The sequence below is a fragment of the Penicillium soppii genome (genome assembly GCF_028829465.1).
Source record: "Penicillium soppii strain IBT 18220 chromosome Unknown utg000005l, whole genome shotgun sequence".
Classification (NCBI taxonomy): Eukaryota; Fungi; Ascomycota; class Eurotiomycetes; order Eurotiales; family Aspergillaceae; genus Penicillium; species Penicillium soppii.
In genome coordinates, this window is record NW_026643235.1 from 4,285,590 (window position 1) to 4,312,325 (window position 26,736).

Sequence of the window (26,736 nt, forward strand, 5' to 3'; positions counted from 1 at the left end):
AGCGACTGCAATCAAACGGTTCCAAAGTGTGTTCCGTGCGGAGGACCCCATGAATCGTACAGCAAGAACTGCCGGAAACTCTATCCATCACGTCATGAATAATTCTCTTCGAATAATTCAGCTCAATGTGAGGAAGCAGGGTGCGGTGCATGAGAGTTTGATGAACGACGAAGACACTCAAAACGCGGTGGCGCTAGCGATTCAGGAACCCCAAGCGAGGAGGATTCAGGGCCGGCTCTTGACCACCCCAATGGGGCATCACAAGTGGACAAAGATGATGCCCTCCACCTGGAGGGATGGGAGATGGGCGATTCGGAGCATGCTCTGGATTAACAAAGAAGTCGAAGCGGAACAAGTCCCTGTGGAGTCTCCGGACATCACAGCAGCGGTGATCAGGCTCCCCGAGCGGCGGGTCTTTCTGGCATCAGTTTACGTTGAAGGAGGCAGTATCTCAGCTTTGGACGATGCGTGCAACCATTTACGCGACGCGATCACAAAGGTACGACGAGAGACGGGCACCGTGGTAGATACTCTGATTGTGGGGGACTTCAACCGACACGATCAACTCTGGGGTGGAGACGAGGTATCGGTGGGAAGACAAGGGGAAGCGGATCCAATCATCGACTTCATGAATGAGTTTGCACTCAGTAGCTTGCTCAAACGCGGCACCAAGACATGGCATGGCGGTGGACAAAGTGGAGACTGCGAGTCTACCATTGACCTCGTCCTGGCTTCAGAAAACCTGACGGACTCCATGACAAAATGTGATTTACTCGAGACAGACCACGGCTCTGATCACTGCGCCATTGAGTCCGTGTTCGACGCCCAGTGGTCGGGCCCAAAGCACCAAGAGCGACTTTTACTCAAGAATGCACCATGGAAGGAGATTAACGCCAGGATTCAGAACGCTCTAGCCATCCTTCCGTCGGAGGGCACGGTACAGCAGAAAACGGATCGACTCATGTTGGCAGTGTCTGAAGCGGTGCACGCTTTAACCCCGAGGGCGAAACCATCACCACATGCGAAGCGATGGTGGACAGCTGACCTCACTCAACTCCGTCATATATACACGTACTGGAGAAACCGCGCTCGCTCCGAGCGACGGGCGGGGCGAAAAGTCCCCCGGCTCGAAAAGATGGCCCAGGATGCGGCCCAACAATACCACGATGCCATTCGCAAACAAAAGAAGAAGCACTGGAACGAGTTTCTCGCAGACAATGATAACATCTGGAAAGCCGCCAAGTACCTCAAGTCGGGAGACGATGCCGCGTTCGGGAAGATTCCGCAGCTCCTCAGAGCCGATGGAACTACTACGAACGATCACAAGGAGCAAGCGGAGGAACTGACATCCAAGTTCTTCCCGCCTTTGCCAGAGAACATCGACGAGGAAGGAGTGAGACCACAGAGAGCGCCTATAGGCATGCCAGCTGTCACTATGGAGGAGATAGAACGGCAATTGTCAGCGGCCAAGTCGTGGAAGGCGCCCGGTGAAGACGGCCTACCGGCGATCGTGTGGAAGATGACCTGGCCCACAGTCAAGCGCCGGGTCCTCGACCTCTTTCGAGCCTCACTACAAGAGGGCACACTGCCAAGACAGTGGAGACACGCGAAGATCATACCGCTCAAGAAGCCGAACAAAGGTGACTACACCATTGCAAAGGCATGGAGGCCCATCTCACTCCTTGCGACACTCGGAAAGGTACTGGAATCAGTGGTTGCAGAAAGAATCTCACACGCGGTGGAGACGCATGGGCTGCTCCCGACGAGCCATTTTGGGGCCCGGAAGCAGCGTTCCGCAGAGCAAGCCCTGCTGTTCCTGCAGGAACAAATCTATGCGGCGTGGCGCGGCCGGCGAGTGCTGAGCTTGATCAGCTTCGATGTCAAGGGAGCCTACAACGGAGTATGCAAAGAACGACTGATCCAGAGGATGAAAGCCCGAGGCATACCAGAGGTGCTGCTTCGTTGGGTCGAGGCCTTCTGCTCTGAACGAACGGCGAATATGCTGATCAATGGGCAATTATCTGAGACTCAAAGCCTGCCGCAAGCTGGACTGCCGCAGGGCTCGCCCCTGTCTCCGATTCTATTTCTGTTCTTCAACGCAGACCTCGTGCAAAGACAGATCGACAGTCAAGGAGGAGCAGTCGCTTTTGTGGATGATTTTACCGCATGGGTGACTGGGCCCACCGCGCAGAGTAACCGGGAAGGGATTGAAACCATTGTCAACGAGGCGCTCAATTGGGAAAAGAGAAGCGGAGCGACATTCGAGGCCGACAAGACGGCCATCATACACTTTGCTCCCAAGATGCGTAAATCGGACCATTCGCCATTCACGATCAAGGGGCAGACGGTGGTACCCAAAGACCTCGTTAAGATCCTGGGTGTCTTGATGGACACGAGGCTCAAGTACAAGGAGCATATCGCGAGGGCAGCGTCCAAGGGTCTCGAAGCAGCGATGGAGCTTCGGCGACTCCGAGGCCTGTCCCCAGCAACCGCGCGACAACTATTCGCATCGACGGTAGCACCAGTCGTGGACTACGCCTCCAATGTCTGGATGCACGCGTGCAAGGATAAAGCCATGGGGCCGATCAACCGAGTCCAAAGAGTAGGCGCGCAAGCCATCGTGGGGACATTTCTCACGGTCGCGACTAGTGTCGCAGAGGCGGAGGCTCACATGGCTACGGCACAACATCGATTTTGGAATCGAGCCGTGAAAATGTGGACAGACATCCACACCTTGCCGGAAACCAATCCCCTTCGCCGGTGTACAGATCAGATCAGAAAGTTCAGACGATACCACCGCTCACCACTATATCACGTGGCCGATACGCTCAAGCACATCGACATGGAGACATTAGAAACGATCAACCATTTCACGCTATCCCCTTGGGCAGAACGCGTGCAGACCGATATTAATGGGCAGCATGGATCCCCGGCCGAAGCGGGCGGGTGCATGCAGGTCGCGGTCAGCAGCTCTGCACGGAACGAGCTGGTGGGGTTTGGAGTGGCCATCGAGAAACGACCACCTCGAAATCGAAAGCTCAAACACAAAGCGCTATCCATCACCTTGGCTGCAAGAGCAGAGCAGAATCCATTCTCTGCGGAACTGGCAGCCATGGCACATGTGTTGAGCACGGCGACAGGACTGAAAGACTACAGGATCACGCTGCTCACAAGCAACAAAGCGGCGGTTCTCACACTCAGGAACCCCCGACAACAATCTGGCCAGGGGTTCGTGTGTCGGATATACATGTTGATTAAAAGGCTGCAGAGAAACGGAAACCATGTTCAATTGCGCTGGGTTCCTGCCAGTGAAGACAACAAGCTGCTAGGTTTGGCTAGAGTACAGGCAAGAACCTCGACACAAGAAGATGCCTTCCTACAAGAACACGCCCCGAGAATGAAATCGACCACACTCCATCTCGCACGGTCTCAAGCAGTCCCTCGGAATACCTTACCGGCGGACGTCGGAAAGCATGCCAAACGAGTAGATGCCGCACTTCCAGGTAAACACACGCGACTGCTGTATGACCGCTTATCGTGGAAAGAAGCGACTATGCTAGCCCAACTTCGGACTGGCATGGCGAGACTGAATGGATACCTCTTTCGAATCAACGCGGCCGACACGGACCAGTGTGCGTGCGGACAAGCCAAGGAAACTGTGGAGCACTTCCTCTTTCGATGTCGGAAGTGGACCGCACACCGGACGGAGATGCTACAATGTACCGACACTCACCGAGGAAATCTGTCCTTTTACCTGGGAGGGAAGTCCCCTTCCGAGGATCAAAAGTGGACGCCAGACTTAGAGGCAGTACGGGCCACAATACGATTCGCCATCGCGACAGGCCGACTCGAGGCCACCTAACCATGCCGACGAGCATAAATCACCCCTTTCACTCTCCTCTCACTCTAGCCTCACCCACCAACCACCTCGTGCTACCCGTGGTGGACGCGCTTCAACTGCCGAAGATAGGATGTTGAACACTTGGAGAAGCGCCTTCAAGCCAGTCTACTAACCGCATTACTAACCCACGAGCATCCGCTGCGACACTGCATGCTGAGAATGACAAATGCGCCAAGGTCTTGTGTATGGGCTCCAATGAGTCACAGAATTGTATATAATGTGATATGTATAGTAGTTTAGCGATAGTTGCCCTTTCGGCTCAGCCGCCGGGCGTTAATGAATTGTGTGTGTGTGTGTGTGTGTACAGAGGATAGGATATCCAACACTCACGAAATGCTTCATGTTCCACCGCCTTGAAGTTAGTCGATTAAAGATATGACAGCCAAATAGAAAGCCTGTTCATCAACATGGCGGATAGCATTGAATTGTTTCAATCATAAGGTTTCCATTATTTTCATTATAAGATAGTTTTATTCATCTTTTCTACGTAGCCTGTTCCGCCCATTATTAGAAAGGACCTAGCGGAAGGTTATCTAATGCGGACAGTTCATTTTGAGCAAGACCCACTGAAAATTTCGGGCAGTGGGTTTCTAGTTAGAGCGGGCTAAGAAGTGCATGGTCTTGGAAGATTTAGTGTGCAAATGAAGAGTAAGCAACAAGCGGATGCCCAACATTTTCACATCTTGGCAAAGTTGATGGCGTGACTAACCATCCTAACAGGACTTCATCGCCCACTCGATTCTGAGCCATTCAATACCACCAGAAAGGGGAGCCATCTGTAGCTCGAGCCGATAATGCAATATATAGAAATGCAAAACCCTCGAGTGACAATGACACCTTTGAGATTCTACCTTCAGAAGGCCTACGATATATCCCCTAAGCGATGGAACTCTCCACCGCTGCTACTAGTGCAGCAGAACCTTTCATCTCTTATCAAAGTCTTCCAACTCCCAGTTTGAACCGTGCCTGTAAACCTCAAGGCACCCAGACCACTAGCCAGTTTCTGCATTCGGGCTCTCTGGGTTACTCCAAAACTACACCTATAGGCCAGATATCATCTCCATTGATGTATAAAGCCCCAAGTAAATCGCCAGCTTCGAAAACTAGATCTGTGAGGCTGAAACACACCGCATTTCCGAATGCGTTGAGCCATACACCAACAACACCTAAGAAGGCCATATCGTCCCTTCCTTCTCAACAGGTGAAAAAGAGCCCCACTAAATCATACCAGAATGTCCCAGGGCAATCCAGTTCATTGGGGTCTGTGACCAGCCCATCCTCAGGGAGCAATTCTGAATTTAACGGCGCAGGATCAGAACGCGGAAACATCTCTACTGTGACAGCTATCATCGTCCTCGTCTCCTTTATTTGGCTTCTATGGCAGTAATTCCAGCTCTGGTTATTGGCAGTACGCCTGTATACAGTTTGCTAGTACAGGGAGAAGTTAAATGGCTCCAAAGCACTCGTAAGTCCACTACAACAAATGTATCGATCAATTTGCTAATATACAATATAGTTCGGAAAGACAGCTGCAACATGAGAGAAGATCAATGATCTTAGATTCAAATTTCTCAACCAGTGCGGATGCATATTCATGTTTTTCAAGTTCTGTATCTTTTCCAGATCTCGGTTTGAACCTGTCTCTATTCCGCTTTTATCTCGCTAGGAGAAAGGTCAATGATACAAAGGATTGCGATATCTACACTGGCACAGACCATGCGCATAGGAAGGCCTCCTGTAGTCTGGAAGAGAATTTTCTTAACTCTTATCTATATTGGGGTCTAGTCTTTACGATATTCATAGGGGGTTCAAGCAATAAATCAAGCTCAGAAAGTAACGATGAATCACCACTAGGCAATGCTTAAATTAGTCAGAGTATCGTGGTATACAACAGAAATTTGACCAATATTGTAATATCATGCTCTCTAACTATAAGAATGAAGTTGCCACTTTTTAGGACATGCTGACGAAGAATAATGGTACTCTTAAGTGAAGTTTCTGATTCCGGTGTCCTAGGAGAGTCTCAGGTAAATACCCAGAACTATCCATGCAGATCCACCATATATCTGACATTATAGCCCACCGTCAGGGCGATCTCCAAGACTCAAACAGCCACAGTGTTGAGATACATGAGCCTTTGAGATGTCATTGTCTGGATTATCAGGCCTGGCACCTCATGAAGCTCGCTTTCCATGGAAGTCTTCATAAAAGGGGACCACAATTCATCTCGCTTATGAGTGAGTACACAACACCATGTCTATGAATACTAGATGAAAGAGATAGTATAGATAGATAGAATTAAACAATTTCTTTCAGAGTATATGCTTAACATAGATATATGTCATATTGTTTGACACACAGCAGCGCACATACATACAATCGGCGTGGGACGAACGCTAATGAAAATGTTGAGATAGGCTTCTATTATAGCATCATAACGTTTACTACCGCGCTGGTAGATTCATCATACTTCTCATAGCCTGCAGAATAGGTCGTAATTCAACATTATTGTCGATTCGCGGCTGTGAAGCTTGCCGTACTGGCGACTGAGAAACAGTATGACCGAAAAGGTGAATACGGCGCACATCACCGGATTTAATGCGGCGGTTGCGGACAAGATTTGGCTTGTAAGCTTTGGAGGATTGGGCTAATGTCCATGGAACGGAGTAGAAAACAATGGGTCAACTTCCCATAAGCAGATATGAACAAGTGCGACTGCTGAGGCTCAATGCAACATATAGAGGATATATTATTCTGAAGTCTTTCGGCTTAAAACGGAAAGAAAAGGGGTTGTGATCTTCATTTTGGATACCAATCTTGTAGCACGGACGTTGAGTGTGGCTTCGGTGGGAGGTTGACTTGAAATGCACTTGAGGGCTTTTCTGGCTTGCTGCTTGTTGCCTACGAAGTTCTGTTGATTATCTCTGCTTAGAGATTACAAAGTTTCCAACGAGCGTAGGTGCCAGTGCGAAATATTTTCATGAAATAGCCGACTGCATGTTAACCCAAAATATTATTGCTGCTTACTTTTTTTGCTTCGTACGAATCGCCGATTATGGATTTATGGATACTTTTGAACAGCTACAATGTATTTTTAGCTTGACTCACGGCGTGTTAAAAAAAAGAAAAGAAAGGAAAGGAAGAGAAAATAAACGTTCATGCCACCGCATATATACACTTGAGGTGATAGTGAATATAGGCTCCAGGAATTGAAGAGTTTCTAGTTGGAGGCTCTTCCCACCTGTCATACTGTAGCAATAACAGAATTTGACTGAAGTATCAATAGGTTTAACGATTTGAACCTAATGAGAACGATCAAAATCGGCAGTGGAGACTTCACTTTTCAGAATTTGATGGCTGAATGTTGTACTCTAGGGTTCATGAGAACATAATTGCCATTTGAAAAATGAACATTCCGGTTATGAAGATGGGATGCTGCCACCTAGTCAACATAGTTGTCCAAGTATTAGAGTATCCTTCATTATGCGACAGACATTTCGTTTCCAGAGAGACTCCTCTAGTAGTATAAAATGCAGTGGGTTCCACTTCAAGGAGCATATGATGGGTTCACAAGGAAATGAACAGGGCATCTGACACTCGATGCGACTGGAATGTATCTTTTACCGCAAGATGGTCGTAGGTGGTAAATTAAACAATTATGTTATTATTGCACAGTTATTCGTCTCCACGTGTAGACCAGTGTTTTGGTAATATTGACCTGGTTTATATGGCCATAACAAGCTCTTATTTTCTTACAGTTATTGTATCTATAAATGCCTGAAGCGTAGGCTTTACGGCAAAAATATCATTGCCATTAATAATTTGCCATTTGAATCTTTAATCTCATGTACCACTGAAACATTTGGTTCCATCCGACCTGTCAACTATGGCGGAAAGTGACCGTGAAGAGTTCATTTATGGAAAATATGGCCAGGGCTACTCTGCCTCTACGGAAGTCATCCGAGAGCAAGAGTACCCTAATTTGAATAGTATGTCCCCCTCCTTGATACCATTCCATCCACCTGTACTGACCATTATCCTATACGGGATACAGAGACAATTTATCTTGATCATGCCGGTACAACCATTTATGCCAAGTCATTGATCACGGCGTTCTCGCGTGATATGAATTCGAGTCTCTTTGGAAATCCCCATTCAATGTCTGTATCTTCGCAATTGTCCACACGGCGGACAGAAGAGGTGCGAACTCGGGTCCTCCAGTTCTTCAATGCTAGCCCCGAGGAGTTTGATGTGGTATTTGTGGCAAACGCGACAGCTGCTATTAAATTGGTTGCCGACTCGTTTCGGGATTGTGATTCTCGGGGTTTCTGGTATGGGTATCATGTTGACTCTCATACCAGTGTCGTTGGTGTGAGGGAAGTTGCCGAGATGGGCTATTCGTGGAGATCATACAAGGGCGATGGAATATGAAGATGTGAATATTGTATTGCGGACGGAGGAGAGAAGGAGAGAGAGAGAGAGAGAGAGAGCGAGAGATATCTATCTATCTACTCCATGGGAGACTATCCCAATGTGGGATGTCACCTGACATCCCCAACAGCTATCAATGCTTCCAAGATGTCGATGTGGATGCTTGGATCGCCGAGATAGGCACAGCTCAGTCAACAGCGCCCAGGCTGTTCGCATTTCCAGCCCAATCTAACATGAACGGTCGACGTCTCCCAATCCGCTGGTGTGAGCAGATCCGTTCCGCTGCTAATGAAGCAGGGAATGTATTCACTCTTCTTGATGCTTCCTCGTTTGTGTCAACCGCTCCTCTCGACCTAGGTAAAGCAACTGGTGCACCTGACTTTACGGCATTGAGCTTTTACAAGATCTTTGGATTCCCTGATCTCGGAGCGTTGATTGTCCGAAAAAGCGCTGCCCGCATTCTCGAACGACGAAAGTTCTTTGGCGGGGGCACAGTAGATATGGTGATAGCATCCGGAGCGCAGTGGCATGCGAAAAAGGAAACCTCGATTCATGCGCACCTTGAGGACGGAACTCTTCCTTTTCACAGCATTATCGCGCTGGATGCCGCCATTGACACTCATAAACGTCTGTACGGGTCAATGGCGAATATTTCTGCCCACACTGGGTTCCTCGCTAAGCGAGTCTATGATCGACTTTCTGCAATGGTACACTTCAACGACGCCAAGGTCTGTCAGATCTACCAAAAAGGTTATGAAAATCCAGCTTTGCAGGGCCCGATCATCGCTTTCAATCTAAGAGATAGTCGAGGGGAATGGATTCCTAAGACCGAGGTAGAAAGACTAGCCACAATGCAGAATATACAACTGCGTTCTGGGTCAGTGTGCAACCCTGGAGGAACAGCATTCTCTCTTGGATGGACAAGTCAAGAGCTGCGCCGTAATTATGCCGCGGGTTTACGATGCGGCGATGACCATGACATGTTGGGCGGCCGGCCGACTGGCATCCTCCGTGTCAGTCTGGGGGCAATGACCAACCTGGACGATATTGACTCGCTCACTGATTTCATCGAGAAGTTCTATGTTGAGAAAGTACCTCCATTGGTCTCACTACACCCTCCCCTGGATGAAGACAACCTGGCCGCTCCTCACTTTTATGTTGACAGTGTGACTATATTCCCCATCAAAGGGTGTGGCGCATTCAGGATCCCTGAAGGCAAGAGTTGGGAAGTCAAAAGAGAAGGAATCGCATGGGATCAGGAATGGTATCTCGTTCATGCTGGGACTGGTGTTCCTATAAAGCAGAGGGAGCACCCTCGGATGACTCTTATACGTCCCTCTATTGATATCGACCGCAACATCCTTCGCATCACCTGCGACGCCAAGGCTGCAAATGACAAACTAAGCCTCGAAATACCTCTTACATGGAGCCGCACGTGCATGGGTACGATGACTACTCCAGTACGTTCGAGATGCCAAAAACAGCCGGTCAGTGCCTGCGAGGATCAGTTGTGTCTTCGCGCCTACGCCTCACCAGTGGTTTCGTCGTTTTTTACCGATTTCTTAGGCGTATCTTGTACACTCGCACGGTTTTCCTCACAAGACACAAGTCTAGATGTGCAGCTCCCACACCTTGCCAGTACCTGGAAAGATCGGCTTCGGAGATTCACCAGGTTCGGACTCTTCTCGCCCAGTGATCAATTCCCCCGAGAGCGTGGCCAGAAATGTCTGGTCGTGTCCAGCGAAACGTCCCTTTTGATTGTTTCCAGATCTTCTGTCAATTGTTTGAATGAAACCATCAAGGCCAACACCAAGTTGACATCTGGCGTTAGCAGAAATTTTGCTGCAGATGTATTCCAGGGCAACATCGTGATCGCGGAGCGGAACTCTCAGCCAGGGCACGCAGAACAGCCCTACGTTGAGGACAACTGGACGTCCGTTTCTATCGGGCAGGACGACCTTCGATTCGATACTTTTGACCCGTGCCAGCGCTGCCAGATGATATGTGTCGATCAAGCTACGGGCGTGCAACGCATTGAAATACTTGCTGCTCTTCCCAAAAAGCGAAAGGTCGATGGGAAAGTTCTGTTTGGTAGATATGCGGCCATTTCCACAAAGGGAGCCAAGGGTGTTGAGTCAGGGGTGCCCGGCAGCAGGTCGATTATGGTGGGAGATGTTGTGCTGCCATCATATCAGAATGATTGAGCTATTAGAAAGTGGTTTTTACATCTATTGGCTTTCCTGTTGATCCTCCGGCGCTTTGATTTTGGACATTTGTAGTCAAGTGATCTACGACCGGCCTCTGAAGAAGTTTTGAGAGCCGGAGAGTCTATCTGCCTTGATTAATGTGTTGTTTGGGTATTTGTACCGACTTCAGGCCATACAGTATGGAATGTATCTTTAGTGGGCAAATAATGGAGTTTTGTAATCTAGACTAGAACTCACTTTGAAGTGCTATTTACAGATTGCTGTCATTGTAAGTGGTTGGTACTCCTAGTCAACTGGCTTACTAGTCACTGTTCCTTCTGGAGATTTTGGGCTCGAGTCCCAGCGCCGGTACAGCAATAGCCACCCTCGCACCTCTATGGAGAGGCACAACAAGTTGGGATAGTTGAATTATCAGATTAAAGTGGGAACGAGGCCCTTACCGGTGAGGCTCAAAGCTCACTGCAGGAAGTTTGGACTAACTTCAGTCGATCAAAAATCATGTATTTGCACAGTGATGGTAGCCCCGTCGAAACTAAGTCGTCAGGGTAAATGAAACCTCTTTGTATCCCTCCATATTGTAGGAAGTATTTCGTTTAACTATTCTTATCATACTTGACGAACATAAACTTGCGTCTTTTGAGAAGAACAAAACAGTTGAAAGTAGGATGATGAAAAACAATATTTTTGTCGAGCAAAATCTCGATACTCTGCGTGTACAAGTACGAAGGAGAGAAGACCTGAGAACTAAAAGCGAGGCAAGGATTTAGAAAATTCCTGACGATATATATGACCGATTATCAGTCTAATTGAAGTAGCAGGACACCGTGATCTAATATAGGCTGCTGTTTCAACGACATAAAGATAGAAGCCATTCGGTACATATATTACATTATACGAAGGCACCACGCATCGGGCTATCAAGAGAGGATCAGGAGTGCAATTGGAATTGGATCTAACAATCTGTGATATATCCACTATTACCACAATCCTTCGCATTCAAGCTACACTGGAAATATTCGGAGGCAGAATTCATAATTTCCAAGCTCCAGAAGACATGCGGTACAGTGGATTCTGTGTTTTCGCTCAGGGGGTAAGCCCTAATGCCGTTTCCAATACAACTCTAGAGTAACGAACAGCAGTGTATGCCAAAGCCAAGTGCATCATGTAGAGGCTGGACCTCCAGCTACCAAATATGCCTATAGTCTCCAATGGTTGGATCATGTAAACTACAGCACCGAGAGTATTGCATATCGCGAAGCGACCGATGTGAACGGCGAGCAGCGAAAGAGTGGGTACCGTCCCAGTCAGGGCGTGGATGGTTGGAACCAGTGAAAGCAGTCCCAGTGAGACACAGTGGTAAGGGAATCTCGTTCGTGCCGTAGAGATGCTGGGATCCCAAATCAAAAAGTCCACTAAGTTCCCAACGGCAACCAAGGTGAATGCAAACAAATAGCCAAGCTGGATGGAAGGCTGTGCGGGGAATAGCAAGACCACGGCTGGAATCGTTGACGCCCAGATAAGGATCAAAATCCCCCCGAACTCAAGCTTTTGCCAGTTGGCTGCGTCGTCTCCCTGGAACGCAGATATTAATCGGTAAACCAAGCTTGACAAGTACCACAATATTCCGCCGCCGCAAAAAGAGATGACGGAGAGTGAATTAATGATCGCATCTGTAGTTGAGGGGAAATGGAAGAGCAGATATTGGAGAACAAAGAGAGAAAAGTAGGTCAAACCGAAAAGGTCGATGACAATGATGACTGCAGAGTCGCGCAGACTTTGGACTTCGGGGTTGGACATAATAATCCGCTTGCCAGGAGCTTATGATAGCAGGTGATCTAGTGGGTTGCAGCAATTTATAACTCCGGTCGGCGGTAGGTTTAATACAATAGTAGGACCAGTCCCGATATTTTTCACACAGTGACCCGCACAAAAGGCTCTAATACCCTCAAAAATGGAAAAAAGAAATACTGAACGCAGGTTTATAATGGCTTGTTTTTTATGGTCCATCTTCCACAATGAACGATAATCATACCTCCAGAAAGCGTAGCGGGTGTTAGTCCAGCAATTGGTCGGATTCATTCCAATTCAAGGCTTTTGTACAGTACTCCGGTTCAGCGGGGGAAATCTACATATACTGGTTATGGGATACCGCTATATCACTCCCTCGTTTCATATGTACAGTACGAAAAGTAGTGTTCGTGTGGACGTGAATAGATAAACAAAAGCTATTTGCATAGCCCAAGCACCCAGGACCTCCCTTCACCCAAGACGCCCCAAGTGGCCAGGATATGAGTTATGTTTGTGAGTATGATGGTTAATGGCTCTGTTAGTGCGTCTTGGGCACAATAGCCAAGTGGCTGCACGGCACCAGAGGGCTCTGACTGTACTGTTGCCATGTCGCAAGTTGACCAGTTTTAACATAGATGATGACACTTAGTTGCGTACAGCATGATATTTGATGGATTGTGAGAGTCCTAAACTTTCTGCTCCAAATAACCACAAGGGAGGGGCTGATGACCTTCTGGTCTGCCCATAGCTTGTCTGGCCAGCATGTAACTACCGTATTCGAAAAGGCCAATTTCCATTTTCAGTAGCTAGAGGTGTTCCACCTTTTAATCGATAACTGTGTAATATATAAAGCTGGAGCTTATAGCGGTCTCTAGGATTCGAGGCCAATTGATCTTTCGATTCCAACGCTTGAAGATACGATGAAGTCTTTATCCATCAAGAAAAGCGTTTACTAGAACCTATATCATGCCCACGAAGCCCCGCCGCCGACGTCCAAGGCTAAAGCCAGCAACTTCGATCCCACAGTCTGAGCATGGTATGTGTTTTTCACCTCCCCCGAGTCTCAAATTTAATTTATGAACCAAGAATCCCGAACTCTCGCTTCCGCGTTCGCAAGTCTACGATTGCCTGATATACCATTCCAAGCACAACACTATATTTTGAAAGCCTTGCAGTGTCGTTTAGAGCAATGTGGGTTCGAATTCCTCCAGCGATGTTCATTGAGCCAGATCCAACCACTTGAGTGGGGGTATCCGGAGGAGATGGAGTTACCCAAATTCTTCGAAGTACTTCGAAATTGCTTTGTGCTCTTGAACTCAAAAGCAATCATGAGCTGGAAGCATAAAATCACAGAAATTCGCCATGCCGCAGTTCACCGAGTTGCGCAAAACCGGCATTCGATTTGCAAAAAGCTTGACGCCGCCGTCGCGTTCGCGAAAAGCCTTGAGGATTCTAAATGTGCCGAAGATATCCGACTTTTCAAGTTGAGCTTAGATGGCCTATTAGCTGATTTGGATGCGCGTTCCAAACAGCTAGTATGTCGAACCAAGGCACAGCTTTACCTTTGCAGATGCCATCCTCTGAGGCTGAGAAGAAGATTCTTGTTGTTACCAGAAGCCGTCAAAAGAATGGCTGAGCATAACGAGCGTCACTTTAATTCCCTCGTTCAAGGCGCGCTTAGAGACTGCCTTTCCTCTAGAGGTTGGATTCTTTAAATCATTGATTCCCAAGGCTTTACATAATGAATTGTGTACTCATCATCTGCATACATTATCCACACACGACGCCCAATTGGAGGGAGACCCCACTCCCTTTGCCGATCTTTATAGGTATTCTACATATATACTCGGGTCGTCGAACCCGGACACCACTAGAGGAATAGCAAAGTTTGGTTATTATGGGCTTTGTGGAGTAAGGGCCAGTTGCTGATTGTTTCCACATTTGCCGCCAACATCAGCTGAAGAAACAAGGAGCCAAGATATGCGGAAAAATGTTGTCCACAAAGCCCCATTTATACTGCGCACAATTTCTAGATTAATTCTACTGTGAGGGGAAGTTGGCACCGTGTGATCATAGATGGATGCCTAATGTGCCGGCATTGCATTTTTCCTCGCCGAAGTTGATCATAAAGCACTACCATCTAGACCGGGTACGAAATTTTGTTTTGGTCTAATTGCATATCCAATTCCGAAGCGACCTATAACAACTATATATTCTCTTTACGCTTATGTACAATGTACCTCACATAAAGGTGCATATTTACTATTTGTCAGCATGTCTTACAGTACAAAATTGTCAATTTCATGTTTTTATTAAGTTAGAGAGTTTGATCTTACAGTGTAATGATATAATTATGTAGAATGAGATCTTCTTCCGATTTAGACTGGAAGTTGTGTGACTCTTTGGTCAGGTTAGATCTTATCTGGTACAGTGTGGATGGATGGATGGGTGACGTCATTCACCTTGACCCCTCGCAAAAAGAAATGCACTTCGTGTTGCGATGCAAGTATTGTACCAATTGCGTGGAGACCACCTTGGGCTTAGTGACTGCGTCTCGATTCTCAGCGTCCGGATTGATTCTCAAACTTTTTACCACGTATTAATCACACATTGTGCAGATAGAGCGAAGATGCATCAACTTATGTACCACTTCATGAAGTAGACTTCGGCAAAGGGGTTAGCTCAAGAACAGTGTCAGACACGGCCTATCTCTCGTCCTGCTTTTCACGTTCGGTAGTGAATCGTTCACGTTCAGCTCCAATCAGAAGCTATTTAAATTTCGCAGCTACAACATACTAGCACTCTTCTACAAACTCCTACTTGCTTAAGACGAAGCTCTAGACCGTCGCCCTATGTACAAGCCATATCCCATTGAATCTAAGTTGCCGAAACTTGCTCATTGAATTAAATGTTTCCACACTTTTTGACGTTCTGGAGTGTTGAATACAGGAGGTTTGGGGAAGACCAACTCAGCCGAAGAATCTAATATATAGTCTGCGGGGGTTTTGTGGACTGCGGGCTGAGGACGCTCTTTCTAAAATATCATTAGTTTCCAGACGTTGTTCTGTTCCTCAATCCGGAACCTACCATTTGCTCCCTAGTCGGAACAGGCATCTCGGGATGGGAGCTGTATGTATAGATTCGCTTATTGGGCATTTCCATTACCAACCAACTTCGAATCGCGTATAAGCGCCAGAAGTCATTGTGGCGCCGAAGAAGATTGTTGCACCGTTTGCGGAGTTGCTCTTGCTTGACACGACTCAAGGTGGATGTCATTTACGCGGTCTGTGGACCTCGGAGTCCTGAAACGAACTTTTTTAATAGCTTCCTGTGATAAGAAAGAAGAGAGGGCTTTCTCAATTTAATATATCTCCATCATGTACCGGATATGAAAGCTGTTCACTTGGAAGACCCTGTTAAGTCCTCAAAATAGCGACTGCTTTGGCTAATGTTGGGCCGTTTATTCTCAATCGTTGCTTCCTTAACCATGTATATTAGTGAGGGCAAGGTAAAAAGATGAACAGGATGACACTTGATACGTGGAATTATTTTCTGCTGGTGGAGATTTAACTGTCATGATATTGATCTGTACCGGCACCAAATGAAGACCAAAAGCCCTGGTCAAAAGCAAGTTTTGACTTGTGCATATTGATGGCAGAAAAGAAAAAGTGAGTAGCGCAATATTTCGAGCAAATATTTATCTGCCTATGCAAGCGGCAGGGGGAAATAGTGGGCGTTGATGTCTTAACAGGTAGTCCACGCGTTTTACACATGCGTTAAGATATCCCGTTCGTACCTCTTACCAAGCATTGCACCACTCAATTATACTACGACATTGTGCCACCTACGCCACATTCATCTATTTGGCTACATTCAGTGTGTTCTATTGGGCGTGGTATACATAGAAGCCCCGAATGTCTAGAAAATATGTATAGATTCGGACCATATGAGAATGAAACCCACCCCTGGCTGTTCAGACATTGTCCCCGAGTTTGACCGTCTGAAAACCATCAGGGCAATTTATCTCAATGCAGAACTTGTGGCTTTTATCGAAAAGGCTCACTCATCGCTTCGGTCACGAGGACGTTTCAAGCAACGGGATTGTCACAAGAGATCTCTTCTTCATTACGCTGCCATGGGGAACTGTACAAATCTCCTTTTAAATCTCCTGCAAAGCAAGTCAAATGTTGATTCTCGTGACCAGTGGGGGCGGAAATCACTCTCCTGGGCTGCTGAGTACGGCTCATTGGCTGTTGCGAAAATTCTACTGGAGCAAGGAGCAAACGTCAATGCATTGGATTATGAGGGCGGCTCACCGTTGACATGGCTGATTCACGCCGGCAACCCTAAAACGACAAGCCTAGCGGCTACTGAGACTTAACTCAAAGAGAGGGGCGCGAAAGAAGTCAAAGTGAGCGGCATCAAATGGGCCTGTATTTGGGTTCTGACTTATTCTCGCTTACTCCGATACATTCGCCCGCGTATCTAAAGCTCCCGATAACATGCAAAAAGCTGGTTGTACACTACGCCAATACGTATATCAGACGAAGGTCATGAATGGGGCATCTGATTTTCTTGTTTTCTTTCTTTCGTGTATATTTAATCTTGTTGAAGTAGAAATGCAAAGCAAGTTGAATTCAGCACAATGAATTTCCGAATTTATTTTTCATTATTAAAAACTCTAGTCTTGCCTGGCGATCCAAAACTGTAGGCTAGGGAATGTATGTTCTCGTTTCCACTTTAGCCCGTAAAGAGGCTGGTACATTTGACCCCGGATTGTCTAATAGAAGGCTTCGAGTTCATGATTCTTTGTATTGACGATATAATTGAGCGTATCAAGTAGCACTAGGTCTTGCAAAATTTGTTTGGTATGGCCAAAGCCCTGGGCGATGCTTGGAAGCAGGATAAGACGACATATTCATTTCTTATTCTCTTTAGGGGGCAGAGGCAATCTAGCTTGTATATGCTAGATAGGATGCCATAATGCCCTGGAGCCGGCTCCGTTTACTAGAGACTACGTCACAACTCTCTGAGGTAGGGTACAGTAGCGACTAAATACAAAGAAACATGATATCGCTCAAGTTGGAGATTCTTAGTAAACTCGCAATAGAAGCCCGAAAGTGATCATACGTTACAAAAAAGTACAGGTCCGCTCGAAATCAGTTTCACCACTTCATTCTCTTTGGTTATTCTCAAATCTTGGACAGACCCGCTTTGGTCTACATATGGCCTAGATCATCTTGAAAAGTCGAATAGGAAATTGGTGATCAGCGTTGACTAACTATATCAAGCCTAGTGCCTTTATAATTAGAGCCAGAGAAATAATCAAAGAGAACAAAATGGTGAAACTGATTTCGATCCGCCGTGTAACCCTTTCGTAACATCAAGGTTTTAGAGTATTGGTTTTTTCATAGTCAATTACCTGCAAAACGAGGTCGCGAATCATGAAAATGCCGACGTTTGCCATGTAACCTTCTAGATACCGGAATCCTAGAGGGATAGGCTATGTGTAGGACATTGTCAGCTGACTATCGTAGTAAAAACATGTTGTTCATAGTTGACTGACCTGGCTTCGTATCCGCGCCGGCCTTCCTCGGACGAAGATTAGCAGGAGAGCTAGGATTGGTTATCTTCGATGCTGTTAGCCGAGAATTCTTGATATGCAATCGAGAAAATCTGATAAGGGGAGGTTAAACTAAACCATAGGATTCTTTTGAGTCTCAAAAGGCCTTGGATGGATTGCAAGACCAAATATCTAATATTAAGATTAGCACGGCCTTCGATAAGGTATAGATAACAGAACTTACCAAGCTGACAGCTAATGCTAACGTTACCCAAATAGCTGTTTTAGAGATCATGTCTTTCAAGGTCGTCCGATACTCGTGACAACTCAATAGCTTTCTGTCAACGGAAAAGTATTCAGAAGTTAGTACGTCAAGGTGTTAATCTTTGATATTTATATTTTGGGAGACTTTGGCCGTTTACGTTTAAAACATAATTTTTTTCTGGAGCGTATTGTGTGACCGGGCTTACAAAATGAATGTAATCAGTCAAATGGCGGTCTATGCTATTGGAGTTTGAATAACGAAAAATGAGCCAAATGTTAATCTATTCAAATTGAAGCCTTTCCTTCTGAGTATTCAGGAATCGAATGCGGTGCGTAGCTTTTGCCAGGACACAAAAAATTTAAAGAAGCAAATTCCACTCATGTGTGTATGATGACACCAGTTTTCGGATTACATACCGTAAAAGAGAATTTCCGAAGCCAAAAATATCAATTGCTAAACTGCATAAAGTGGTTCATGAGGATCATTGAACCTGCTTTCATCCTTTTGTGCCGGGGCAACGTTGGTACTTTTGCGAGCAGTTTGAAAGCTGCTTACGATACCGAAGCCATAAAATAAATGTGATGGCCGATAGGGAAAGCACGAGTACACTTTTTGAGGGCGTAATAAGTTTCCCCACCCCACCATTTACTTCACACACTTGCATTCGTCGCGCGCTTCCCATCCACACGCGATAAATATGACTGACACCTCTCTTTCCTCCAAATTTCATCGGGGTAATGGCTTTGCTACCTTGCTTTGATTTTTTCCACTTTATTGTTTTTTTAATCAAAACTACGCCATTGGCGGTCATACTTGCTTATTCGAAGGCCAAATTGCGTCGCCAACAATGGGTCTTTGGTCCGCTTGCTGAATTGTAGTACTATAATTAGGGACATCTGCTATGCGAGGAAAATAGGAAAGCCTCACAGAATGAAACTAACACCGTCTGAGTTTCCAATACCTTTTGTCTTATGATCGTTATGCTAATCCATTTGTAGAAGCCAGTTGTCCCATATATCTCTGGGGTTGGTCACGAATCTAGTAGATACTCCATTACTTTTGCCGTCGGCATCAAGAGCTGGAACAACTGCGATTACGGAGACATTCCATGTCCACAGTATTTTACAAAAAGTGACACTGGAACCTGTCGTCCAATCCACTGGTACACGATCATCCTCTGATGAGGAGATCTCCGTTACATTTCTGGAGAAAGGTTTAGAAATTGAAAGCTCAAAACAGACTTTCTCGTTCTTAGAGCTACTACCAACAAATCAAAACAAAGCACCAGCAGTCACCGTTTTCAATGACCACTTTGCCAAGCAGACGATAGCAACAGATGCGCATAAAGCTTCTGGATTGTCTATGAAGTGGGAAGGCAGCCATGATGTGAACGAAGAGGCCGAACCATTCATCCCATCATCATCCTTCGTTACCGCCACAAAGGATATATCGTCAGTTTATAATGCGGCTGATGCTGTGAATGACACCACAATTATATTGTGGACGAGTAAAACTGTCGCCCCCCCGGCAAGCTACATCATGAGTCTCACAGAAGATTCTAGCACGCCTTCCTATTTTCCTCGCCTTCACATGTCTGTATCAAAAATAGAACCATTCAACCTTTTTCATACACCTCCTCACTCAATGGAAGAATTGATCAGGCCGATGAAGCAAGTGCCTTCGCCAGACAGCTTTTTACATAAAGTAGGAGAATCATCTTCGCATGGGTATTACCATGCACAGACGGTGGCGAAGAAACCTCCACCGATCTCAGAAAAAGTGACACACGCTGGAACAACTTCTGGTTATCATTCTGCTACCTCTTCCGAGGGAAGCATCCGGCTAGCATTAGCATCCGCTAAGCCTTTTCCGACCTACATCGAGACAAATTCTGTACTCGCGAGCCTGTCGGGATACGGGACTTTACAAACCGCTTCCCCAAGCCATCAGATAGTCATATCAGCTTTGTCATCCACATATTCTTCCAGAGCGATTCCTTTTACGAGTTCTTCATTACCTGCCTCTCCAACTCTCCTAGCTGCAAACGATGTTGAGATGGACGGAAGCAAAGCATCGCAAATTCTTCCGAAGCAAAGTCTGAAATATATTCTGGGAGTCGTGTCCGGTGCTTGTGTGGTTGCTGCGTGCATTGCTTTCTTACATAAGCCCTGTTATCGGTGGGCCCGTCAAAGCAGAAGAGGCACAATTTTGATTGCACATGTTCCAGAGAGATATGATGCAAAAAGACAGCTTCCCTTCCAGGGTTCTGACCAGCTGGAAATTTCACGTTTCTCTCTAGATTCATGATACTTTTGATAGATAGAATTTTTTCTTAGCGGGATCATGAACACTTTTTTAACCTCAAACCTCAGGCACTGGTACTGTCATATCCAAACTAAACCGTGTTCAAGACAGATGAAAAGGGTGAGGAGGATAACGAAGATAATCTGAGTCAATGGCTGTCTTCATAACCTTGTACCTGAATATAGCATGGTAAGGTGGGGTTACGGATTCCAGTATCTATCTGATTTGGATTCATGAAATTCTTGTCGACCAAGTTCTGCAGCGAACAATCATTGCCTTGGTCTTCTCTAATCAAATAAAAAGATTTATAATAGCTATTTTGTCCCAGACTAAAAGGTGCAAACAAAATAACATTCAGGATGAAGAATTCCAGCGAATTGGATTGATTCTCAGTGGGGGGCAGTTTCCGCGGTTTCCCAAGAATACCAAAGGACCAGGTATTGAATTACTTGGCGACCGTTGAGATTTACGGTCCTTTTGGTGACTGTTTTGAGAGCTTTGATGCCTTGAATACTCTGTTCTTAAACAATTATGTCAAAGTCAGTATTACGTCGAAATGGATGCTGGCTTACCGTTGCGACATCCTCGATCTCGTCATTAAGAATAGTGTAGCCTGAACCTTCAGGGTCTGAGGACTTGGTTGAAACGCCCGAGAGGCTTTCAGAGTCTGATACAACGAATTCTCGATCTTCGCTCGTCTCTGACGGGACATATTCAGAGTCAGGGTCCGAATGCGTGGTGTCCTCGACATCGGATCCACCGGAATCCAGAGCGGTGCCGCTGTAAGAAGACTCATTGTCTTTTGGTGTATACTCCGGCAGTTTCATTGCGGTCAAGTCACGTAATGGGGAAGAAGCTACTAGAGGAAGTTACTGGGGGAAGCGTTGTGATATATAAACCCAGGGTCTCTGTCCTTTTTTCCTTTACTTTGTACTGCATGGAATTCATCATTTCGATGGCAAGTTTAACGGGGGAGTCATGTCTCGTCAATCTGCCATCTGTTGAAACCCATCACAAAGGCCATGCAAGAAGTAGAAACGGAGGGCTTTCTTCCACTTCCAGTACCATCTCTTTCTCGGGCCTTTGAAGCAATCGTCTAAGGGCTATTTGTAAAGTGAGTCGAAGCCAAAAGCCTATGGAGGCTGCGGTAAGACAAAAATACAATTTGAATATATGAGTCAAATCTAAAGTAGCCAGGCAATTCAAATGGCCAACGATCCAAATACTTTCTCTTTCAAGACTGATAAAATAATCCACAAGAAATTTCATCATTACCCAAACCAGGAGGCATAATCCAATTATGCGATAAGTAATCACGGAGGGCGTTGCCTTGACGTTGTAAGGGCTGACCGTTAATTTCATATTCAACGATGATTATGACAATGTCCGCATGTACTATGCAATGGATTCAGTCTGATCTCCGGTCAAACTCTCCAATGAGCTGTCTTCGGGTATTTGATTTTGAAGTAAGTAACATTGATACTGGGGAGCAAAGGAATTCACCGGATATCAATCGTCTGTAGTTACTCGTTTTGCACACCATCACAATTCTCTAAAATCACAATATGACCAAATGAACCAGATTATGAGGCCAGACCGGTTGAATCACTGTAAAAAAAATGGTTTGCATAGAAATTAGTTGACCAGGTACCCCGTCGAATCACCCCTCCCCTCTCGCCCATGCAATCTGGTTAATAAACCTATTTAATTACCAGCCCCCAGCATTTTCTGTCCGCAAATCTTAATTCTCCGCCCTCCAGCCATACTGTAATGAAACGTTGCACACACACACACAATTTATTAACGCCCGGCGGCTAAGCCGAAAGGGCAACTATCTCTATTGTATATTCGTTTAATCCATAGCATGTTCGCGTGCCCGCTCGTCCAAGATATGTAGGCGTGACCCTCCGATGCTCGCAAACTCTACTACGCAGACCGGCGTGGAAAGCGACGGCCAGTCCCTGGTCAGCGCTGTTCCCAGCTGCTCGGCCAGACCTACAGTTCTAGTCGAGTATCCAAAGGTCGGCGAGAGATTGCGCATGATAGTTAAGTTCAAAAATAGAAGCTGAAACATGTGCTAAATTTTGTGTTCTATATAATATATCTTGCGTTTAATCTCCAACTGTCGCCACTTCTTTCTCTGAATCCCAATTTGATGTCTCTTTTGAACGTTTGCCCTAGATCGGTCGACTGCACATATTACAAGAATATATCTCCGGACTTGAATTCTATTCTTAGGGCACTAGTAAATTAACGCGAGAAAAAGGAAAGAAAGAAGAAAGCCATGCAGGGTCTCCAGGTTCTGTTCAACATCACATATGGGTCACTTACGCTGGGGATGGCACGACATGGAAAAGTTTCCAATTTGACCTTTAGCAAGATTAAATCCGATTCCTCTGATTTTGCAACCATCCTCCCACTTGCAAACCCTGATCCGATCTCCCGACTTCCACGGCAGAAAACTTGCAGAAATCTGTGGGCCACAAAACTCCTGAGGTAGAAGAAAAGTTTCCTGGTGTTTTGGCTCTGAGCCAATTTTTTTCAGAAACGTAGAAGGGATGCGGCCAAAAGAATCATTTACTTCATTGTAACCCATGGCTTCGTTCCCTTGGATCCATGCATGGACGATGATTGAGTCCCCGGGCCTCGCTGTAAGAAATTCGTGGGTTTTACCAGTGTATGGTTTGTTCACGAGGAAAATCTGAGGAACGGGTGGAACCTCCAATTGGTTGACATCAGCTGTCTCTGGAGGTTGAGCCGACTCATTGTCAACAGCGTTTCCAGGGAATTTTTCGGTTATTAGAGATGCAAGTCGTTGGAACTCAGGGTTCTCAAATTGAACATTTTGTTCTGCCAGGTACTCAAGTTCCTATGAAAGAAATGTTAGCAAGGAGTTGTATCGAGAAATGGACTAGACTTACAGCATGAAGGATGCGTAAATGCATCCTGGCTTTGCTCATAACGACATCGGTATCACGGCCTTCACGAAGGCTTTCGACATCAGCGCCTGGGATAACGGACGGCATTGTCGATTTGTTTGGGCTCCGGTCTCTTTCAGTCGAAGGACTCTTGAAGTTCAGGCGAAATAATCATTGAGTGAACGGGACTGGGGGATATTTATCCCCTTCCATTAGCACAAAATCAGAAAGGCCTAGGCTATGTACTCCAGCCAAGGAATGGTGCATATGCAGTAGATCAGCTTCTGAATATCAACATTCCAAACCGTGAATGAGTTGGAATGTAGAGTCCGTGAAAGATATTAGGCCCGAGGAGATCCCCTTGCGTCTGGAAACCACCCTAAGTTTTCACTTCTTCCACCAATCCTAATTTCGCATGCTCAGTATTTTGTTCCAATATTTTAGTTTTCTCCCATAGATTGTAGATTTTAATCTCTGAAAACGAAAAGTTTCACCCACCTGGCTATGCCCTATTCTAAATCATTTACCCCCGGGAGGTCACCCGAGCCACTAAAATTCTCTAAGCGGGCTGGAGGGCGGAAAGCTCGCCGTTGCTTATGAAAAGCCCGCCCTCGAAAAGTCCGTTACTGTGACCATTCAGGTTAATATATAGTTCCATACACACAGAGAGTTTCTCTATGCGAAAATACAATAGGTAACAATATGGAGCACTTAGAATCCTGTCATAGCCGCATGTGTCATCGTAGGCGCGAGCAGTGCTGTGGTTTTCGCTGCTCCCAGCCTCGCAACGCCCTAGTTTTATCGAGTATGGGATTCACAACAGGCGGAATCCACGCAGGCATGTAAAAATTCGCAGGAATCAACATATTAAATCTTGTTTTCCGCACCCCGAAGCTCGAATGACCATTCATGCCTAGGTTCAGCAGCAGCAGTCGCTCATGGCTTGATCGGAAATATTGCAGCGGGGAGTGCGATGGCCATAGGACAGAGCGCGGGTGCAGGAGGAAGTGGCCTTGTGATTGTCAATGGAGCTGCACAATTGGGGGTGCTGCGATGACTGTGGTCAGTGCTAGTTTAGCGTGGATCAAAGCCAAACTATGAACATACCTTATACAATGCAAGACCAGGATTCAGGCTATACGCATGGGGCCATTCGTTCGTTGGATTCGGGTAGTCTCTTTTTGTTAAAACTGGGTTTGGGCGCGCACGATATCCAATTAAAATGTGCGTGGTTATCTCCAGGTGAGCTGACTAATAATAAGCGACGAATCAAAGATCAACAGCCCAGGAAATGTGAGGCGCGGGAGGGCCCACTGTCAGTAAAAGACAGTTCAAGATGCTACTTCCATTCCAACGACGCTGTTGGTGTTTTTCTCGTGAAAAATCCCAAGTCGACTAGCAGGCCCCGAACGGCCTGTACAAGAACTCCCCAGCTGGGTAAAGGAAGAAGTGCCCCATAAATACTTACCGCTTAGAATTACTGGCTGATAGATAGTCAATGCTACTGAGCCTAGTAGGACAGTCCAGACCGGAACTCCCACCACGGCCTGTGAGAAAACGTAAGGCAATTCGAGACGGATTTGTACAACGGAAATTAAAAGAAATTGGCCTGTTAGTATTGAAAGAACTTTTCCTCGACCAAGCTCTTAAGTTGTCTGAACGTACGCGGGGCCACTTAGGCGTGAGCTCTACGAACGAGTATCACATGACTGGTCAATGAATAAGGAACTTGGCGATTTCGCTTCAAAGTGGTGACCTGGTTTGTCACCTGTTTCCGGAAAATCTATATGGAGGCTAATTGTGTAGTCCTATCCATGCACGACTTCCTATTCTTTGCGCCGTTCATACTTAGACCCTTTTCAAGTAATATTATAGTCTACGAAGAGTTTTTTTGGTAACCATTTTCCGGACACAGACCACTGTTTCAATGTTGAGTAAACTGGCAAGCTTCAATAGATACCTAGTAGCCGATTTCGAATAAGCGCAGTATGTATGAAGTATATTATGAGGAAGCCGCCCAAATGCTCCACCTTTTAATCAGCAAAATACCAAGTTTCATGGTGTCTGAGCTGGTCTTCGCCATGAGTCCCTTTTTCAAATTATCTGGAAAACACTTTGCCACCAAAGGAAGGGCACGAATAATTCCAGTATACCTCGGATGCTTTTCTGAGAGCCCTTGCAAAATCGCCTCTTGGGTTCCATAATTTGGCAGATCCATCTGCTCTTTGAGATGATGTTGTAGCAGTTGAAGCTGCCTTTTTATGCGGTTTGTTGGATTGCCCCGAGAGCTATGATTGAGTAAGGGCTTTCGAAGTGTCTTCGTTATCGCGTTGCGACCCACTGGCCTCATGAGGTGGTTAGGAGTCACCGAAGAGTTTCCTGTCATAGCTGGATTGGCATTTTGCAGGACGCGATGCTGCTGCTGTAACGTTCCATTGTCTGAATGCGCCGCTTTGCTTTGGCTTAACTGGAGAAAATAAAGGACTTCCTCGCTGAATTGCAAAACTGACAAGTGCTGCAGCTGTGTCTTACCCACATGACTCATGGCACGGTATATGGTGCCCTCTTGATTCAGTGATGGGTGTAGCAGTAAAGCATGGCCATTACAGCCAGCCAAAGGTGGCATTAGGTCACTCAACTCGAGAGACGCAAGGGGGCTGCCACAGTCATCAAGGCTTTGGGTTAACTTATAGTTTGCCGAAGAAGCACTCGGAGGTGCCGGAATTTTGGTAATGCGTTCCATCGGAGATCGTAATAAAATTATTTCACCAAGTCTCGAGATAGCCCTATAGACAGAGCCAGAGTTGGTGCTTACCAACGGTTCTGTGGTTCCACTTGCAGGGATTTATACGGTAGGCTAGTGTGCTCATTATATCTGTTAACCAAGGGAGTTTGATCTCTCATAAGAAAAAGCCCATCAAGAATTCAGCATTTCTTTGAGTTGGTTTGGCGGGCGATTAGTTTAAAAGGGACAATGAAGATTTTGGTGGGGTCTGCAGGCATTGAAGACAACCACCACAAAGATACGTCGGCTTGGTCTGCAGACTTATGATATTTGCCAGTCGCAATTCTGACGACAGTAATCGTTATCTCCCGGTTAGGCGTAGTTATGGCTGAGCTATCCTTGCAGCCTTTCCTCGTTTTCGTCTGCTAAGACCATATCCCAGGGTTTGTTCCAGGAAGTTCTTCGTTTTATCATTTTCCCTTTATCTATTGTTCGCAATGCGCCTAACTTGCTTTTTCATACAGTACTTGGTTTCGCCTGTATTGTACTTCCCTATTACGCACTGGAGTTTGATATGACAACGTTTATATATCACATTTATGTTGCGGGCTTTCTCCCCGCAGCGTATTATATA

The 26,736-nt window shown here is 46.2% G+C and overlaps 9 protein-coding genes across 9 annotated transcripts; 4 read left to right on the plus strand and 5 right to left on the minus strand.

Annotated features, from left to right (window-relative positions):
• Nucleotides 1-94: 94 nt before the first annotated feature.
• On the plus strand, nt 95-3,862 carry N7529_007096 (uncharacterized protein; the record flags this gene model as incomplete). The annotated part of the gene is made up of 1 exon (XM_057242623.1): nt 95-3,862. One exon carries the CDS (start codon nt 95-97, stop codon nt 3,860-3,862), a length of 3,768 nt encoding a protein of 1,255 aa, XP_057097982.1.
• Nucleotides 3,863-7,787: 3,925 nt separating this feature from the next.
• N7529_007097 (uncharacterized protein) lies at nt 7,788-10,536 on the plus strand (the record flags this gene model as incomplete). The annotated part of the gene is made up of 3 exons (XM_057242624.1): nt 7,788-7,890; nt 7,956-8,232; nt 8,538-10,536. The coding sequence occupies 3 exons, from the start codon at nt 7,788-7,790 to the stop codon at nt 10,534-10,536; spliced, it is 2,379 nt and encodes a 792-aa protein (XP_057097983.1).
• A 1,086-nt stretch (nt 10,537-11,622) lies between these two features.
• On the minus strand, nt 11,623-12,336 carry N7529_007098 (Hly-III-related protein; the record flags this gene model as incomplete). Its single annotated transcript, XM_057242625.1, has 1 exon — nt 11,623-12,336. One exon carries the CDS (start codon nt 12,334-12,336, stop codon nt 11,623-11,625), a length of 714 nt encoding a protein of 237 aa, XP_057097984.1.
• Nucleotides 12,337-13,293: 957 nt separating this feature from the next.
• N7529_007099 (uncharacterized protein) lies at nt 13,294-13,963 on the plus strand (the record flags this gene model as incomplete). Its single annotated transcript, XM_057242626.1, has 3 exons — nt 13,294-13,363; nt 13,414-13,862; nt 13,898-13,963. 3 exons carry the CDS (start codon nt 13,294-13,296, stop codon nt 13,961-13,963), a joined length of 585 nt encoding a protein of 194 aa, XP_057097985.1.
• Nucleotides 13,964-15,247: 1,284 nt separating this feature from the next.
• Nucleotides 15,248-15,603, minus strand: N7529_007100 (uncharacterized protein; the record flags this gene model as incomplete). The annotated part of the gene is made up of 2 exons (XM_057242627.1): nt 15,248-15,361; nt 15,415-15,603. Coding segments are annotated over 2 exons (303 nt in total), but the record flags the coding sequence as incomplete, so codon positions are not given.
• A 676-nt stretch (nt 15,604-16,279) lies between these two features.
• On the plus strand, nt 16,280-16,708 carry N7529_007101 (ankyrin repeat domain-containing protein; the record flags this gene model as incomplete). The annotated part of the gene is made up of 1 exon (XM_057242628.1): nt 16,280-16,708. The coding sequence occupies one exon, from the start codon at nt 16,280-16,282 to the stop codon at nt 16,706-16,708; it is 429 nt and encodes a 142-aa protein (XP_057097987.1).
• A 4,140-nt stretch (nt 16,709-20,848) lies between these two features.
• Nucleotides 20,849-21,286, minus strand: N7529_007102 (uncharacterized protein; the record flags this gene model as incomplete). The annotated part of the gene is made up of 2 exons (XM_057242629.1): nt 20,849-20,974; nt 21,032-21,286. The coding sequence occupies 2 exons, from the start codon at nt 21,284-21,286 to the stop codon at nt 20,849-20,851; spliced, it is 381 nt and encodes a 126-aa protein (XP_057097988.1).
• A 1,496-nt stretch (nt 21,287-22,782) lies between these two features.
• Nucleotides 22,783-23,485, minus strand: N7529_007103 (uncharacterized protein; the record flags this gene model as incomplete). Its single annotated transcript, XM_057242630.1, has 2 exons — nt 22,783-23,328; nt 23,381-23,485. The coding sequence occupies 2 exons, from the start codon at nt 23,483-23,485 to the stop codon at nt 22,783-22,785; spliced, it is 651 nt and encodes a 216-aa protein (XP_057097989.1).
• Nucleotides 23,486-25,734: 2,249 nt separating this feature from the next.
• Nucleotides 25,735-26,003, minus strand: N7529_007104 (uncharacterized protein; the record flags this gene model as incomplete). The annotated part of the gene is made up of 2 exons (XM_057242631.1): nt 25,735-25,844; nt 25,910-26,003. The coding sequence occupies 2 exons, from the start codon at nt 26,001-26,003 to the stop codon at nt 25,735-25,737; spliced, it is 204 nt and encodes a 67-aa protein (XP_057097990.1).
• Between the last annotated feature and the right edge of the window lie 733 nt (nt 26,004-26,736).